At 44.3% G+C, this 17624-nt stretch overlaps 1 protein-coding gene and 1 pseudogene across 4 annotated transcripts; both read right to left on the reverse strand.

Moving 5' to 3' along the window:
* Positions 1–7271: 7271 nt before the first annotated feature.
* On the reverse strand, positions 7272–12612 carry LOC110908782 (calponin homology domain-containing protein DDB_G0272472-like). Of its 4 annotated transcripts, XM_035974778.1 has the most exons (7): positions 10979–12612; positions 10747–10902; positions 10483–10614; positions 10156–10404; positions 8986–10085; positions 8613–8903; positions 7275–8537 (listed from the first exon to the last, which is right to left on the reverse strand). In XM_035974778.1, the coding sequence occupies exons 1-7, from the start codon at positions 11676–11678 to the stop codon at positions 8124–8126; spliced, it is 3042 nt and encodes a 1013-aa protein (XP_035830671.1). In that variant the 5' UTR covers positions 11679–12612; the 3' UTR covers positions 7275–8123. The 4 variants fall into 4 exon arrangements, with proteins under 4 accessions (XP_022009448.1, XP_022009450.1, XP_022009449.1 ...); XM_022153758.2 differs by having other exon boundaries at positions 7273–8537; positions 10156–10614; XM_022153757.2 differs by having other exon boundaries at positions 7274–8537; positions 10483–10902.
* A 528-nt stretch (positions 12613–13140) lies between these two features.
* Positions 13141–17624, reverse strand: LOC110908784 (annotated as a pseudogene).

Genomic DNA, 17624 nt, shown 5'->3' on the forward strand with positions numbered 1-17624 from the left:
ATTTCTTACTAAATGTTTATACTTTTAGATTCTTTAAACATTATTTGTTAATTCTTCCAGGTATTTTTATAATTCTAGTTGCCGACAAACATTATTTAAAAAAAATTAAAAATATATACAAACATATATACACCGACACATACATATGACTATTGTAGGAGGCATTAAGGTTCAACATGAATATATTCTCTTTGTAATTATGACCGGATGGTTGTTGCTTCGTATCTTCCACCATCAAACCGCAAAAGTCTCTTGATGTTTGTTGAAAATCCTTCGATCTCATTATTTAGGGCATGTTTGGCTAAGCTTATTAAAGTTAAAAAGGACTTTTGGAAAAGGATTTTTGGGAAAATGACTTTTTGAAAAAGAGTTTTTAAAAATAGTGTTTGGATTAGCTTATTGATTATTGATGTAAAATGACCAAAATAGACATTCTTTTAGATATAAGGGGGTAAAGAAGGGATATATTGGTAATTTGTAGTTTGAAAAGTTAAAAGCTGGCCAAAAAGTCACAATATTATGACTTCTTGAAACCTCCTTCTTTTTCTTTGCAAAAAGCTATTTCTAAAAGGACTTTTGGCTTAGCCAAACACAAAAACAACTTATTGGCTTTTTGATAAGTCAATAAGCCAATAAGTTTTTTTGAAAAGCTTAGCCAAACATGCCCTTATACAAAAATTTTGCTTTTAACATTATTTATACTCTATTGAAACGAAACTATCTCTCTCTACAAGTTTAAATCGGGTGAAATAGTTGTCAAAATCGCTCAAAGTTCGCTCGGATATTCACTACTCGAAAAATGCTCGTTTGCTTTGAGGACCAGTTTTAAATGAGTCCTCCGCTCAATTAGGTTTGTAAACAAGCCAACCACAAGCAAAAGACCGCTCAGTTCAACTCGGCTCGTAAACCACCCTATTCTCAAGTGACACAGATTCATCAAAACATTTTCAAAAAGTAAATAAATCTTGGCTCTGCCACATGGATTATGATTTATTACACATGGATTACAAGGTTATGCTTTCTTGATGAATTATCATCATATGAATCATGCATGCATGATGTATGGTATACTAACATGAACCAACCAATAATGGGACAAACAAATCCATGAAATAGTATATAATTGTTTAGTATAAAGAAAAAGTAAATCAATGAAAGGGTATGGTCCCAAAAAGTCGCGCAAACCTCATAACAGGTTACACGTGAGACCATACTCCTTAGCATAACAACTTAATAATAACAACCTCGCGCAGCTTACGTCACATTATGATTTAGCCCCGCGCGAGGAAGAGCACATAATGAAGTCAGATAGCAACACTTAGCATAAAAATAATGGTATAAGTGAGCACACTAGCCCCGCGCGGGTTAGTTGCCACCAAACAAAATCCTCTCCATAAGAAGACGCGCTGTTACCTACAGAGGTACACAGGGTACAAGTGGCAGTAAAAAGAGCCAATGAACGTCCAGCAGGCTCTGTTCAATCGTGCGCCACGATCTTCTGACGATAAGTACACAAGGACGCCTACATGGCACCAATCAAGAGACGGGGACAACTATCCCACGATCTCCACTTGTCTGCTGATGACAGAGGGGACAACAAGGCCGACAACAATGACACGTGGCTCCAATCAAGGTGCGCCAGCACCGACGAGCATCTAGAAGCCACTAAGCAGTCGAGGCCAGCAAGGCAAAGAGCATATTCGTTGTTGTCCGTTTCTGGCCCAAGGCCCATCAGCCCACAACCTCTTACACCTCTCCGGCTATAAATAGAGACCTTCATTCCTCAGGTTATTCATTCTATTCTCTCGGCTCTCACTCTTTACTACTTAATTACTCTCAAAGCAATCGCTTATTCTCACGCCGGAGCCCGGTTAAGAGGGAAACCCCCACATTCCCCTCTTAACGAGTAACGGTGTTCTGTTTTGCAGGTTGAGTAACCAGTCGGAGCTCAAATACCTAAAAGAAGATTAACCTCTATGAAAGGAACATAAACCCATCTAATTAATACCTTAATTAGATCACTGTTTCTTCATTGGCGCCCACCGATTTTTTCTATAAACACCCTCATCTTCTTTATTTGAGCCTTTGACATCTTTTCATCCTTCGACTATGACTGGTCAAGGAATCTTTCCAGAGTTCGGCTTCGGAGCCAACTCCAACACGGCCTTGGGTGAAGGAGTCCAAAACCTCCAAGCCCAAATCGAAGAGATAGGTGAAGTTGAGATCACCAACACGGGGGGTCAGCGCGGGAGCGTTACCCGTATCACACAAATGGCTACCCCAGGTAACAACGGCGAAGGACCGTCCAACCCGGTGCCACCTCAAAATGTATCTGCATTACTTGGCTTACCAGAGGGCGAAACCCCAGCCTCGTGGTATGCCAAGAACATCGCCACTATCAATGCAGCATACCAATCGCTCATCGCGCAGCAAGCAGTGTTGACGGCAGAACCGTCCTTGGTCACTCCTCCTAGTCAGGGGGTGCGCCAAATGCCACCACCAGCCAATCTTCAAGGCAGAACCAACAGGCCTCCCCCTACAAGACGTGTAAGCGTACAAGACACGCGCGATACAAGAGGGGAAACGGATAGTCACTATGAATATCCGTCGAACCTTCAACGAGGCCCTGTTCACAGCCGGCTCACGCCGCGCAACATGAACAATGAATGGGAAGAAACCGACCCATATGATCCTACATGGGAAGGTGATGAAGAGTCGTCAGTCTTCAATCGTTTACCAAAAAACCACGAGTACTATAAGCCAAGACAACACATTGGCTATACAGAAGAGGCTGAAAGAGATTTCCGCCTGGCTTACAGGCCAGCGGAAGCTGCGGAACACTCCAAGTTTATCCCGAAAATCGCACTCGCACCACTCTCACGAGAGAAGCTACCCCCAACCGTTGGGAAATTCAATGGGTTGACTGACCCAGACGACCACGTCAGAACATTCACGAGTGTGGGCTGCATGGGAGGTTGGAACATGCCCATGTGGTGCCACCTGTTCATTCAAACGCTGACCGGAGCGGCTCGCGCCTGGTTTGACAGCCTTCCGCCCGGAAAAATTAAGTCATGGACAGACTTCAAGACACAATTCTTAAGCTATTTTAGCCAACAACGTCGCTATCAGCGTGATACGGCGGAAGTAGAAGACATATGGCGAAGGGATGGTGAAGGTCTGGAGGACTTCATCACGCGTTTCAACAAAGAATGTTTAGAGATTGGCGGCGTCAGTGAGCAACTCATGCGCTGCCACTTCAAGAAGGCTATACGCTGTGATAGCCTCATTAGAACCATCACAGGCAAAGATGGGATGCCAAAAGAGTGGGATAAACTGATGGAAGCAGCAAAGATCGTCGCGCAAACCGAGGAGTCCCTTGCTGGTGGAAAGGGTTATTACTCCGAAGATCGATTTTCAAGAGCAAACGAGAGGCCGCGCGACAACAACAACAACAAGCGCAACAAGTACAAGAGTCATGACTGGAAGTCTGAGAGACCCAGAGGCCGCGACGACAGGCCACGTTACAGAGAAGATGCGCGAGATACGATTGACCGAATCGGTTACAAGAAAGCAGTCAGAGACGACAACCGCGACAAACACTGGACTCCGCTCACAAAAACTCCAAAAGAGGTGTTGATGACGGAGAATGTCGATTTCAAGGCGCCAAGGCCGATGACAAACAAGAAAGGGCAAGACCCTAACTTATACTGCGATTTTCACAAAGATTCGGGGCATTTGACCGATGACTGCTACAGTTTGCGCCAGGAAATCGAAAGAGCGCTCAAAAGCGGCAAGCTAAGCCATTTAGTGAAGAATGTGCGCAAGGACACCCGTCAACTCCAGCGTCATGATGAAGGCAGCCACAAAAAGGTGAGACGGCTAGAGACTCACATGGTCAACGGACCAAGATACACCGCGAGAGAAAAAGGCAAACGGCCCTACGAGCCTTCTTGGCAAGAACAGCAAGTCATATTCCCAGTAGTGCGCGGCGGTCCTCGCGCTACACGACCCGTCGTCATTACTGGTATAATTGGTCACTATGAAACAGAGTACATCTTCATCGACCCAGGAAGCACAGCCGACATCATCTACGAACAATGTTTCAATCAATTCGATGAAGAAGACAAAGCGAGACTCGAGCCAGTCGATTATCCTTTGTCCGGCTTTTGCAACGAAATGGTCTTCCCTCTCGGCCAAATCAGTTTCCCTGTCACACTCTCTGACGGGAAACATTCAAGAACAACAAATGTGAACTTTATGGTAATGCCAGTGAAATCAAGGCATGATGTGCTTCTTGGAAGGGAAACACAAGGCGAACTAAACATGGTGACTTCAACACCTCATTCTGCCATAGGTTTTCCTACCAAGACAGGCGTCGCAATCATATACGCCAAGAAAGAAGTGATGTCAACTGAAGAGCTGCGCCCAACAAAAGCGGCGAAGGTCTCTACGACCGAGCCAGAAAAATGGGTCCTAAACCGCAAGTACCCAGAGCAGACAGTGACAATTGGCCACGCCATTTCGTCAGACATCAGAAAACATTTAAAGCAACTGCTGTTCCGCAACATGGATATTTTTGCCTGGACCCCGTCAGACATGACCGGCGTCCCGCGCAACATAACTGAGCATTGCTTAAACACGTACCCTTCTGTAGAACCAAAAGCCCAGCGAAGGCGCAGCCTAGGCGCGGATAAGACAAAAGCGATGAATGAGCAAGTATGTGAGTTGCTCAAGGCTGGAATCCTGAGAGAGGTAAGATACCAAAGCTGGGTCGCGAACCCTGTGATGGTAGAAAAATCAAATGGCGGATGGCGCATGTGCGTTGATTACACTGATCTCAACAAGGCGTGCCCAAAGGATTGCTATTCCTTGCCTGAGATCGATAAAAAAATTGATTCTCTCGCGCCATACCGATGGAAGTGCTTTCTGGATTGCTATAAAGGATACCATCAAGTGCAGATGAAGCTAGAAGATGAAGACAAGACAGCCTTCAGGACTGATCTTGGAATATTCTGCTACACCAAAATGCCTTTTGGTTTAAAGAATGCAGGCGCGACCTATCAACGCTTGATGGACAAAACCTTCGCAGGTGACATCGGAAAGCACATTGAGGTTTACATCGATGATCTAGTGGTGAAAAGTCCCGAAGAGGACCAAATGTTAAAAGACATCGAAAAAACGTTCAACTCATTGCGCAGCGTAAATATGAAACTAAATCCAGCCAAGTGTTCCTTTGGCATGGAAGAAGGAAAGTTTCTGGGCTTCATTGTCACAAACGGCGGTTTCAAGGTGAACCCAGAGAAGGTACAAGCTATAGAACGAATGCCCTCGCCAAGAAACATCAAGGAAATGCAACGACTAGCCGGCCGGTTGGCCGCGCTAAATCGATTTCTTTCCAATCACGCCGCAAAGTCGTATCCCTTCATTAGCACGTTGCGCAATTGTGTGAAGAAGCAAGAGTTCAAATGGACCCCGGAAGCCGAAACAGCTTTTCAACAAATGAAAGCGTGTCTGATCGAACTCCCTACGCTGACGGCACCGTTTGAAAAAGAGCCCCTTGTGCTGTACTTGTCCTCCTCGGATAAGGCAGTAGGGTCAGTATTGTTGGTAGACAGGAACGGCGTGCAAACCCCGATCTATTACGTCAGCAGGATACTCACAGACCCAGAAACAAGATATTCCACAATGGAAAAGCTGGTTCTTGCGCTACTACACGCCTCCCGAAGATTGCGCCGATACTTCACAGGCCATGTGATAACTGTGCTTACCAATTTCCACATTGGCACTATACTTCAGAAGCCTGAGACATCAGGCAGATTGGCAAAATGGGCCATTGAACTGGGCGGCCATAACATCTTGTATAGGCCGCGCCCAGCCATTAAGGGGCAGGTCCTCGCCGACTTCATCACAGAAGTGCCGGCTGATAAAATCAAGGAGTGCGAGATGGTAGAGACGCCCAAGGAAAACACAGCAGAGGAGATTTGGATGCTTTACACTGACGGGGCATCAAATGAAGATGGCGCGGGAGCAGGTTTACGTCTAGTGAGCCCAGAAAAGCACGAGTTTACTTACGCCATTAAGCTCGACTTCAAAAACACCAACAATGAGGCTGAGTACGAGGCTTTCTTGGCAGGCTTACGCCTCGCCATCAAGATGGGAGCAAAACACGTGCGCGCACATGTGGATTCACTCCTGATAGCCAGTCAGGTAAATGGCATATACGATGCGAAGGGTGAAGTCATGGCTTTATATCTGGAACAAGCGAAAGAATTGCTCCAACAATTCAAAACCCACGAAGTCATACACATCAATCGCTCAGAAAACAAGCCCGCAGATGCCCTGAGCAAGCTCGCCTCGACTTCCTTTCAACATCTCGCCAAGGATGTAAGGATAGAGGTACTCAAGAACCCATCAGTTTTACTGCGCCAAGTTAATGTAATCGAAACAGGGCAGACATCATGGATGACCCCCATCATCCAATACTTGCAAGAGGGGGTGCTTCCCGAGAACAAAGCGGAAGCAAGAAAAATCCAAAACAAAGCCCTGCAGTACGAAATGAACAGCGGTATCTTATACCGGAAATCCTTCCTGGGACCACTACTGCGCTGTGTGGACCCCCAGGACGCGAATTATTTGATAAGGGAAATCCATGAAGGGATTTGCGGCATCCACTCCGGACCAAGGATGGTTGTCGCGAAGATCATGAGCGCCGGTTACTACTGGCCTGGTATGCATGTTGACGCCATGAAAGAAATCCGCAAGTGTGACTCTTGCCAGAGACACTCTCCAAAAACACTGCGTCCTAAAAACGATCTCATTCCCGTGTCCACCGCATGGCCCTTCCAACAATGGGGAATTGACATGGTGGGACCCTTCCCGGATGCACCCGGCGCCGTAAAGTTCATCATAGTAGCTGTTGACTACTTTACAAAGTGGGTAGAAGCCAAAGCCCTTGCATCCACCACAGCTATGATTGTGCGCAAGTTCATATGGGAGCACATCATATGCAGATTCGGCCTCCCGCTTAAGATCGTGACAGACAACGGCACCAACTTTGCTTCAGACGATCTTAAGAACTGGATGAAGGAGATGAACATTGAACACACTTTCACCTCCGTTGCGCACCCACAAGGCAACGGACAAGTGGAAAGTGTGAACAAATGCATCGTCGAAGGGATAAAGGCCAGATTAGGAACAAGGCGGCGCGGATGGGTCGATGAGCTCCCAAGCATTTTATGGGCTCATCGGACCATGCCAAAGACGAGTACCGGCGAGACCCCTTTCAGCCTGGTCTATGGCTCAGAGGCGGTAATCCCGGCAGAGATTGGCCTGCCTTCGCCGCGAATGACCACGGTCAACACGGTTGACAATGAAGCGGAAAGGCGTCTAGACTTAGACTTGTTAGAAGAACGACGCGAAATCGCAAGAATCAGAGAGGCCAAATACAAAACCCAACTGTAAAGGTATTACAACACAAGGGTTCGCATTTGTACCTTCAATCCAGGGGAGTACGTCTTTCGCGACAACGAAGCGTCAAATGCGGAACGCCCAGGGAAATTGGCACCTAAATGGGAAGGCCCATATCTGATTCATGAGGTCCTAGGCAAAGGGGCCTACAAATTGCGCACCTTAGATGGCCACATCTTACCAAGAACTTGGAATGCGCAACAATTGCGCAAATGCTATATGTAACCTTTTCGGCCTTGCGCCATTTTCCAATTTCGCCACGCCGGCTACGAGCCATTGGCAAATATGTATGAAGGCCTAAGAGCCAACTTCTGATTCGAATGAAAACATACGACATGTTCTATTACATTGTTTTTTTCGTTACAAATGCATGTTAAACTTCTGATTAGCGCGAAAACACTCCAGCATTTTGAGACGGTTCAAAACCACCTCCAAGGTCCTCCGCAAACAAAGCGCGAGACCGGGTGGCCACCTTATACTTAGATAACGCTTCCATTTATTCGAGCTAATTTAACCTAAGTTTTTACAGCAATGCAATAATTGCAACAGAAAAAACGAAGACATTTCATTGTCATTAAAACTGCGCAAAAGCGCATCACTTACAATCAAGTCAGAAACAAAGGCACAAACGCCTATCAACAAACTAACAACCTACTCTATTTGTCTTCTTTCTTCTCACCATCATCATCTTCGTTCCCTTCACCATCGTCGCCATCGTCATCACCTCCGCCATCATCACCAGCTGCTTCCTCATCAGATGATTCAACAGTAATCGGTGGATCAAGGATCGCCTTGAGGCGCTGACACCAATCATCCTTTTTTAAGGCACTAACAACCAAGTCCATGATGGGCAAGGAGAGGTTGTCATATGAGTTCTCAGCACTGGCCAGCGCAGCATCAGCTTGTTCCGTCACTGAGCAATGACTTGTATCGAATTCTTGTCCCAGCATTCGCTCAACGTGATCAGCACACTCCAGGTAACCTCCTCGATGACCAACTGCACGCGCCGCATCCGTAAGAGCAGCAACAGCGCGATCTAGCTCGCCGGCGTTCAGGATGGAGTTGGCAACCTTCATCAAAAGAGGAGCATTAAGAATAAACTCTTCAACATGTTAAAAGAAAAAGGTAAGGCAAAAGGGACTTACCAGCACTATTCCCCGAGTGCGCATCCATTCTGCTTCAGAAACAAGCGTGTCCACAATGCCTTGGGCCTCAGAATAATTTGTCTGAGCCACGTTAAGCGCCGCAGTGCTGACAGCACGCGCCTCCTCGGCATCGGTGGCCTTGACCTTCTCAGCCTCAAGGTCAATCTCCAAAGACTCGCATCTGTCGATTTGCTCATTCAAGCGACGCTTGAGTTCCGCTATCTCAACGTCCTTGGCATGGAGATCCTTGTCCTTGTTAGACAATTGCACCTTGGCTTCAGTCAGCTCAACCTAAAAATTGACAAACACCTTGAGAATTGACTTAGAGAAATCTCGTAAACAAAAAGGAAGAGCGGGAATCAGTAGAACTAACCTCCATCTGCTGCTTGGCAGTTTTTTCACCCTGCGCTTCCTCCACCTTTGAGGTCAAGTCCGCAACTGTAGCCTCAAGACCAACGATCTTCTGGCGTAGAGCATAAGTACGCTCGTTGTCTTGAGCGCATATACGCTTGAACTCGGCCTTCTCCTTGGCCAGTTGCTCTTCCACATTATGAAGTTTCTTTTGCAGGCCCTCGCGACCCCACTCTTCAGCTTTCCTATCAGCCTCAAACTTGGCTTTCTCCTCATCAAATGTGGCCTTAGCCTTCTCAAATTCACCAACACGTTTTAGCACACGTTCTCGGTAAGCCTCCCAGTCGGCGCGCTCTCTGACCATTGTTCGCCATTCACGAACTATCTGATGGTTAGCAGATCGAGCGTTGGCCTCGGCAAGAATGTAAGTGCGATACAACATTTCATGCGGCTTCGCCTTTTGACGGTTAACTTCGCCAGGAGTGAATTGGTTCAAGTACCAATCGCGAGAAGGACCAAATTCAACAAATGTATCCTTCTGCCTTAAGCTCCAAGGGGCTTGATGAGGAGCATCACCACGTTCCTCTTCAGTATAAGTTTTATAATATATGTCCCCGACGGTATCCTTCGCACCTATCACATTGGGGTTATAGCCCCCAGCTCCTCCAGAGCTTGCACCACTAGACACATAGCGCCCTAACCCCTTAGAGGTAACAATCGGCGCAGCAGGGGGAGGTTTTGGGACACCAGACTGCCCTTGAACAGAAGACTGATCGGCAGCTCTTTCTTTCCTCGCCTCTTCCGCCTTCCTCTGCCTATCCGCCTCCTCCCTCAGCTTTCTCTCCTCTTCCGCTTTCCTCTTCCTCTCCGCCTCCAGCTTTCTCTCCTCCTCCTCCTTCCTCTTTTTCTCTTCCTCTTCTTTGCGCTTTCGCTCTTCAGCCTTCTTCTGCGCAGCAATCCTACTCTCTTCTTTCCTCCGATCCTCTTCTGCCTTTCGCTGCGCTTCAGCAGTTTTCGCAGCATCACGCGCAGCAGAATCGGAAGGTTCAGTGGCAACCTTAGGTCTTTTCGTGCTGGGTTCAACAAACTTAACCCCCTTTTCAGGGGTCTTCTTCTTGATCTCTACAAAAATAAAGCAAACGCACTTGAGCAAAAAGAGGTTAAATTGTAAAGAAGGGAGATAAGAGCATACCAGGAGAAAACTGGTATAACGAGCGCAACTTGCTCTTCTTCCCAACAACGGGAATAACAACTGAAACAGGCGCAGAGGCCATACCAGTTGTCGCCTCGCTTCTACCCCTCTTTCTTCCAATCAACGGGGCAGTCTCTTCTTCCTCTTCTTCTTCATCCTCAGGTTGAGATGGAGTTGCGTCAGCATCCGGGTTACGAGAACCCGCGCTCCCAGAGCCCTTTGACCCACCAGCGCCAGTCTTTCCCATAGCTGCATATGATAAACCTTCATAAGAGTCACTGATTATCACGTAATCGTCTAAGTCACGTTGCCGGAGGCGAAGCGTACCTTTGACAGCAGCAGTAGTTGCGCGACTGGCGCCAGGACCCTTGCTGGTCACTTCAACATCCGCCTTCTTTTTCTTCTTCGAAGGTTTCTTCTTCTTCTCCTCTGGGTCAACCCCCAGATCGCGCAACACACCTGCAAAGATTTTAGGCAACGAACTTAACTCGCCATTCGAAGACCCTACTGACTCCTCGCTGGAAAGATAGAAAGTCTCTTTCCCAGCAGAAGTCACAGAGCGCAACGGACGAGGTTTAGGATATTGCGCACCTTCAGTTGCATCCGGCGGCGAGGCGAAGGCGTCAGCAGGAGGAAACATGAAGTTCCCTTTTATCTGGTCATACCAGCCTTCCTCATCATCGCGCAGAGGGCGAACGCCCATGGAGCCACCAAAGGCTGGGAATGCAGCCTGATAGAGTTGCGTCTCTACACAACAAAAACAAAGTATAAGAAACAAGTGAATGTACTCGGAAACAAAACAAAGAGGGGGAAAGTATCTAACCTTGATCCCCGATCTTCAAGACCGGGAGTTCCCTGCTACTAGGTGACCACTGGTCACTCATCTTGGCAGCAACCAGAACATTCTCCCCAAATACCCGGTTAGGGGTTGCGGTAAGCTGCTGATACCACTGAGCAGACTTCGGTATGGGAAGGTCCTCCTTTGGTATAACCTCGGTCCATTCCCTAAACGGCATAGCTATTGGCAAGACTTCCCCCCGGATGAAGAAGAACTTGGGTTTCCAGTCGTGGAAACTCTTGGGAGGATTCAACAAAATCTTCTTAGCCGTACCACGGCTAGCAAAAGAAAAGAACCCCATTGTTCTTTGCAGTTGATAGAAGACACGAAACTTATTCACCGTCGGCTCAATGCCGTGAGATTGACACAAGAACTCAAAGTGCCTCACCCTCACCATCCCAGGTGGGCTTAACTGTGAGATATGAAACTTGTAGTAGGATAATATGCTACCAAAGAAGTTAGTCGCCGGCAGCCGGAAGTTTCCTTGAAGGAAGAAGTCTTCGAACAAAGTAATGTAACCGGGTGGGGCATCAGCCGCGGTCTGACCCTGAGCAGGGTACCGGGCATCCCACTCCGGTGGAAACCTAAAACTTCGAACGATCTGTTCGAATAAACCTAAGTCCCATCTCAGGACTGGGACTGGCCCCTCCTCACTAGCAGGAGCTTCTTGATGTTCTTCGCTCATATTTCAAGAAAAAGCTGGAAAAAACTTGAAGAAAGTTTGAAGATTTGAAGAAAGTTTGAAGAAGATGAAGAACAATATGAAGACTCAAAGAGAAAAAGGGAGAAGAAACGAAGAGAAAGTGAATCTCCCACCTTTCTCTTCGGATATATATACCCATCGCATTTAATGCGATGGGTAACCGTGCCGCACTCGCCGCAGGGGCAACCAACGAGAGGTTGCCACGTCAAGCGGAAAAGCAGGGACGACAGTTATCACGCGCGCGTGGCATCCACTCTCCTGACATGAAGTGCAACCGCCGCAGGCGGCATGATGACATCCGTGCCAGGGGTCAACTCAAGCGTCGCTCTCAGCGACTTATCTCACCAACCTGTCAGAGGTTCAAATTTCGAAGTTTCCCGCCATAAAACGTGCAAGTAACTTCATGCAGAAGTCACAAGAGTCGCGCCAGATATACGTAAACTACTAACACCTCGCGCGATTAAAAGGACAAACAAGATATCACTCGACACCTGCCTAGTACCTGCGCATCGAAAGCAACAGTTTTCTACATGCGCCTTATTTTTATCAAGTCCAGAGCTCCAACCACTTGCGTTGCGCATGGTGCAGCACTGGACTGGGGGGACTTGAAGGGGTATGGTCCCAAAAAGTCGCGCAAACCTCATAACAGGTTACACGTGAGACCATACTCCTTAGCATAACAACTTAATAATAACAACCTCGCGCAGCTTACGTCACATTATGATTTAGCCCCGCGCGAGGAAGAGCACATAATGAAGTCAGATAGCAACACTTAGCATAAAAATAATGGTATAAGTGAGCACACTAGCCCCGCGCGGGTTAGTTGCCACCAAACAAAATCCTCTCCATAAGAAGACGCGCTGTTACCTACAGAGGTACACAGGGTACAAGTGGCAGTAAAAAGAGCCAATGAACGTCCAGCAGGCTCTGTTCAATCGTGCGCCACGATCTTCTGACGATAAGTACACAAGGACGCCTACATGGCACCAATCAAGAGACGGGGACAACTATCCCACGATCTCCACTTGTCTGCTGATGACAGAGGGGACAACAAGGCCGACAACAATGACACGTGGCTCCAATCAAGGTGCGCCAGCACCGACGAGCATCTAGAAGCCACTAAGCAGTCGAGGCCAGCAAGGCAAAGAGCATATTCGTTGTTGTCCGTTTCTGGCCCAAGGCCCATCAGCCCACAACCTCTTACACCTCTCCGGCTATAAATAGAGACCTTCATTCCTCAGGTTATTCATTCTATTCTCTCGGCTCTCACTCTTTACTACTTAATTACTCTCAAAGCAATCGCTTATTCTCACGCCGGAGCCCGGTTAAGAGGGAAACCCCCACATTCCCCTCTTAACGAGTAACGGTGTTCTGTTTTGCAGGTTGAGTAACCAGTCGGAGCTCAAATACCTAAAAGAAGATTAACCTCTATGAAAGGAACATAAACCCATCTAATTAATACCTTAATTAGATCACTGTTTCTTCAATCAAGAAAACTGTAAACTCATCTAAAGATGCCCTTTTCAGCCCCATTATCACACAACATCATATTACTTTACTTTGATGAAAGAAGAACAAACAGAATATACAACTATTTTATCATAGTCGGTATACGCGCTTCCCGCCAAATTTTACTTAACAAAACTTTAAACAGGAATGACATCAAGCTTTGATGAGTCTTCACCTCTTAAAACAATCCCATCCAGACTCACCGGAAGAAGGCATCGGGTCCACTGGCATCCCGTTGGGACCGGCTCAGACGGTGGAACAATCATCAACACGTTGTTGTGTCTCTGCACGACCCCCATCACACTTACCGTACTACCCTCTTTAATATACCTAAATAAATAATATTTCGAATTTATGATCAAGATATAAGGAGTAAAATGCCATTTCGTCCCCTGAGGTTTGGCCAGTTTTGTGACTTTCGTCCAAAAGTTTGTTTTTCCTCATCTGGTTCCAAAAGGTTTGAAACTTTGCCATTTTCATCCGGTTTGTTAACTTCATCCAATTTTCTCCGTTAAAACAGGGTATTTCCGTCTTTTTTGTTAACTTAAAAGGGCAATTCGATTGTTTTCACTTTATGCACAGGCATTTAGCATAATGTACATAAAGTGAAAAGACCAAATTGTGTTTTAAGTTAACAAAAAAGACGAAAATACCCCTAACTTAACGAAAAAAATGGCAAGATTTCAAACCTTTTTGGACTCAGATGCGGAAAAACAAACCTTTGGACGAAAGTAGCAAAATTGGTCAAACCTCAGGGACGAAAATAGTATTTTACTCGGATATAAATAAGTAAACATATAAGGAATTTGAAAGAAGGGTTTTGACTTTTGAGTTATATACCCTTCTTTGAGGCGCATCACGCGATCATCGCTAGAGATGTTTCTCTCACTCAACCATCTGAGGAATTGCGGAGATGAATCTATGTTTGACTGGTCAACTTCGATGACACAAGATTCCTCGACATACGGAGTCACACGTGCACCATACCCAGTCTTGACTAATGCCCTCAACCCAGACTGGAAATCGGATATATAGAAATCCGCCACATGCCTCTGCAAATATTTATGCAATATTAAGCATCTTTTGTTCAAATTTTCAGAATTAGTAATAAAGATTTTGTAATTAATTTACCACCAGCATTTCCGATTTCCTATCATTTCCATCGAAGTTTAATGTCGTTGTCTATCTCTTTAAAAGGAGTTCGAATCTTCATGATCAGGTAACTGATCAATCATGAATAAATGAAGCAATGTTCATGATTATATTGAAAGTCAAAATGAGTGTCTTCTTTTTGGACAGTAGTGAGTATGATTAAACCCATTGGATCATATTTGCTTTATGAAAAGCTAAATACACGTGCAAATGTAAAAAGAAAAGACAGACTTATGTCCTACAAGCTATCAAGCTTGTATAATTGATCAATGATTAATGTTTTACAATGCAAGATAACATGACAATCAGTCAGTTTATTATGCATGAAAGCTTAGCCACATTAAAAAACATGTTAGTTTGTTTGCTTGTTTTTTTAATATATATTACACTTCGTAAAACCTACCTGCAAGATTTGCTGTTGAAAACCAAAAAAAAAGCGTAACATGTGATGTTACATCTACGTAAACGGCGAAAGAGGTGTAACATATTAACTTTCTCTCTCCTGACAAAAGCTGTTACATGTCAGAATTCTGAAAAAAGTTTTAACACGTCGCAACATGTGGTCCATCCATAGAGTTTCTTGAGTTTTTTGAACTCAAAGGCTATATATATATATATATATATATATATATATATATATATATATATAGGTGAATTATGGAGAGAAATCCTTGGTGAGTTAAAAAACCAAGGAAACTCAAATGGGTGGGATACAAAACATGCCACGTGTTACACTTTTTGGTAGTCGCCTTTTTTCTTACATTGTTACATTTTTCGTGTCAGATGAGAGAGGAGAGAGAATGTGCTACAATTCTCAGCCTTACATTTTTTTGAACTCATCTGTTACATTTTTTATGGGGTTTAATAGCAGTTTTTTCAAATTTTTTTGAACTTTACCTGTTACAATTTTCTGTTTTTTTTTTTTTCAGAATTCACTGAGTTATTTAGTTTGCAGTGCACGTAACAATATGTTACATTTTTTACAGGAAGTTTTTTGTGTAACAGTTACACTCTTGTGTCAGACAAGGGGAGAGAAAGTGTTGCACTATTAAGGTATGAATCAATATTCTCACCTCCATGGATCGCAGACCCCAGGTAAAGCGACGATGTGTGGGATTTGCAGGTTTAGAACCCCATCCACGATATTCATATAAACTTGTTGACGTATAAACACATCTGGGAACCCCTTGGAATGATGATTCTAGAGGAACATTTCCACAAGTAACCACCTTCAAGAAATCAACATATTAATGATCAATACAAGAATATACATACAAATATAGAACATTAGATCAAGATCGTATAATATATTTCATTATTATGTTTTGTCGACGAGTTTTAATATCAATAAATTATATATATGTATAATTATCCCTACTTTATATATTATATAATAAAAGTTACTGGATTTTCTAATGTACAGATAATACAAATCATACTTAATAAAAGCTCATTAAAATCTCAATTAAGAATATAACAAAATGGTAACCTTTCTAGTTATTTTAGTAACATATAAACATAAACGTATATTCGGTTAAAGTAAGTTATTTATAGAAAATAAAAAACATACCCCAGACACCTTGACAAACTGTCCATTTTTCGCCGTTCTAAGTTCAGCATCAGGATACCCGTCAACAAAATCAACCAGAGATTTTCTTCCCCAACATCCAAAACCCGAGCTGCCATCAGCAAAACAGTTACAGTAACAGCAAAGATAAAAAAAAATGTAGCAACGGATCCCCATAATAATGGTTTATATAATAACCTGGAGAAAGAACGTCCATCCTCCTGGCGTAAGTGAGTAACCGCTTGATTTTTAACCTTGGCAGTTTGCGATTTACCAGGCCCTGTAGCGTCTGTTGGCCCCGACCCTCTCCGGGGTTGACCGCTTGAGTTAAGGGGTCCAGACGTGATGAGCCCTGTGGTTGGGAGAACTGGAGTCACTCCACTTTGCGGTCCAGAGTTGTGTCGAGAACTGGGCATCCCTCCACTTTGTGGTCCAGATGACTTCCTAATGGGCTCACCGTGTTTATTCAACGGACCAGAACTAGCTTTCTTCATCGACGACGAACCAGGACCTGCCCCTGATGAGCCCATTCGGTTACCCGAGTTTGATGACGTTTGGTTGGAATGAGACGTATTACCAAACGACCCGGTTCTTAAAGGGGCATTAGCTATAGGTCCGGACTTTCTTTGTCGGGAAGTAGCATTATCCACATCAAACATTTTTCCGAGTTCGCCGGATTTTTTGATGTCACCGCCAGTGTACGGCACTGCAGTGGATGACATGGTTGGAGTCCTTTCTTTCGGCTGTTCAGGCCGACCCGATACGTATAAACCATTATTCAACTGATGAGATGGAAACCGCGAACTCATTTTTCAACACAGAAAATGCAAATTCGCGCGTAAACAATTTTTTTTTTTTTTTTTTTTTTTTGTAATACTCAGCTTAGAGCAACCAGATCATGTGCATAATCAAAACCTATACAAAATTCATATAAAAAAGAAGATTAAAACCATATAATTATATAAAGATTATACATAACATATTAACAAATCTGAAGCACAAATATCCCATTTTATTCTAATAAAACAAGAAAAATATCATCTATTAAAGCAAAATTCAACTTGATTGCAAGATCCACCAAACAGCAAAAATAAGCATAAAGATTATTAATTTTCATATCTAAATTGAATGTCTTTAACATTTTATGGATCAAAATAAAAACTTTGACCTAAAATTTACAGCCCATCAATGTGTAACAGTGAATTCTTATCCCAAAATAAAAATTTACAGCAAAAATAAGCATAAAAAATTATTGCTTTTCATATCTATAAACTTTGACCTAAAATTTACTACCCATCAATGTGTAACAGTGAATTCTTAAAACCTAACACAAATTTACAGCAAATTAAGTTCAAATATCAAACACTTTGTAACAGTGAATTTTTCTGAAATCACAAAGATGAAGTTTAATTAATAAGAGAGTAAAAGTAAAACTAGAATGTACCTTTGTTGTTCTTGAGTGTGGAGATCAGAAGCCCTAGAATAAATGGGTTTGATTGAATTCAAAGGGGGAGAAATTATAGGGCTTTTTTGCAGTGATTGACCAGGAAATTAGTGTTTTGTACATACCTTGTGACGGTGTATCAACATGGCTGATCATGAGAGAGAAGCTAGAGAGAGAGAGAGAGAGGGGGTGGTAGAGAGAGAGAGGGGGGTTAGAGAGAGAAAGAGGGGTTTGTTTGTTTGTGGGCAAAAGTGAT

The sequence above is a fragment of the Helianthus annuus genome, chromosome 6 (genome assembly GCF_002127325.2).
Source record: "Helianthus annuus cultivar XRQ/B chromosome 6, HanXRQr2.0-SUNRISE, whole genome shotgun sequence".
Lineage (NCBI taxonomy): Eukaryota > Viridiplantae > Streptophyta > Magnoliopsida > Asterales > Asteraceae > Helianthus > Helianthus annuus.

Coding starts and splice junctions, on each gene's coding strand:
- LOC110908782 (XM_022153756.2), bottom strand. CDS start 11,678: ATGAGCGAAGAACATCAAGAAGCTCCTGCTAGTGAGGAGGGGCCAGTC. Junction 10,086..10,155: donor GTTATACCAGTTTTCTCCTG/GTATGCTCTTAT, acceptor TTATTTTTGTAG/AGATCAAGAAGAAGACCCCT. Junction 8,904..8,985: donor CTGCCAAGCAGCAGATGGAG/GTTAGTTCTACT, acceptor GTCAATTTTTAG/GTTGAGCTGACTGAAGCCAA.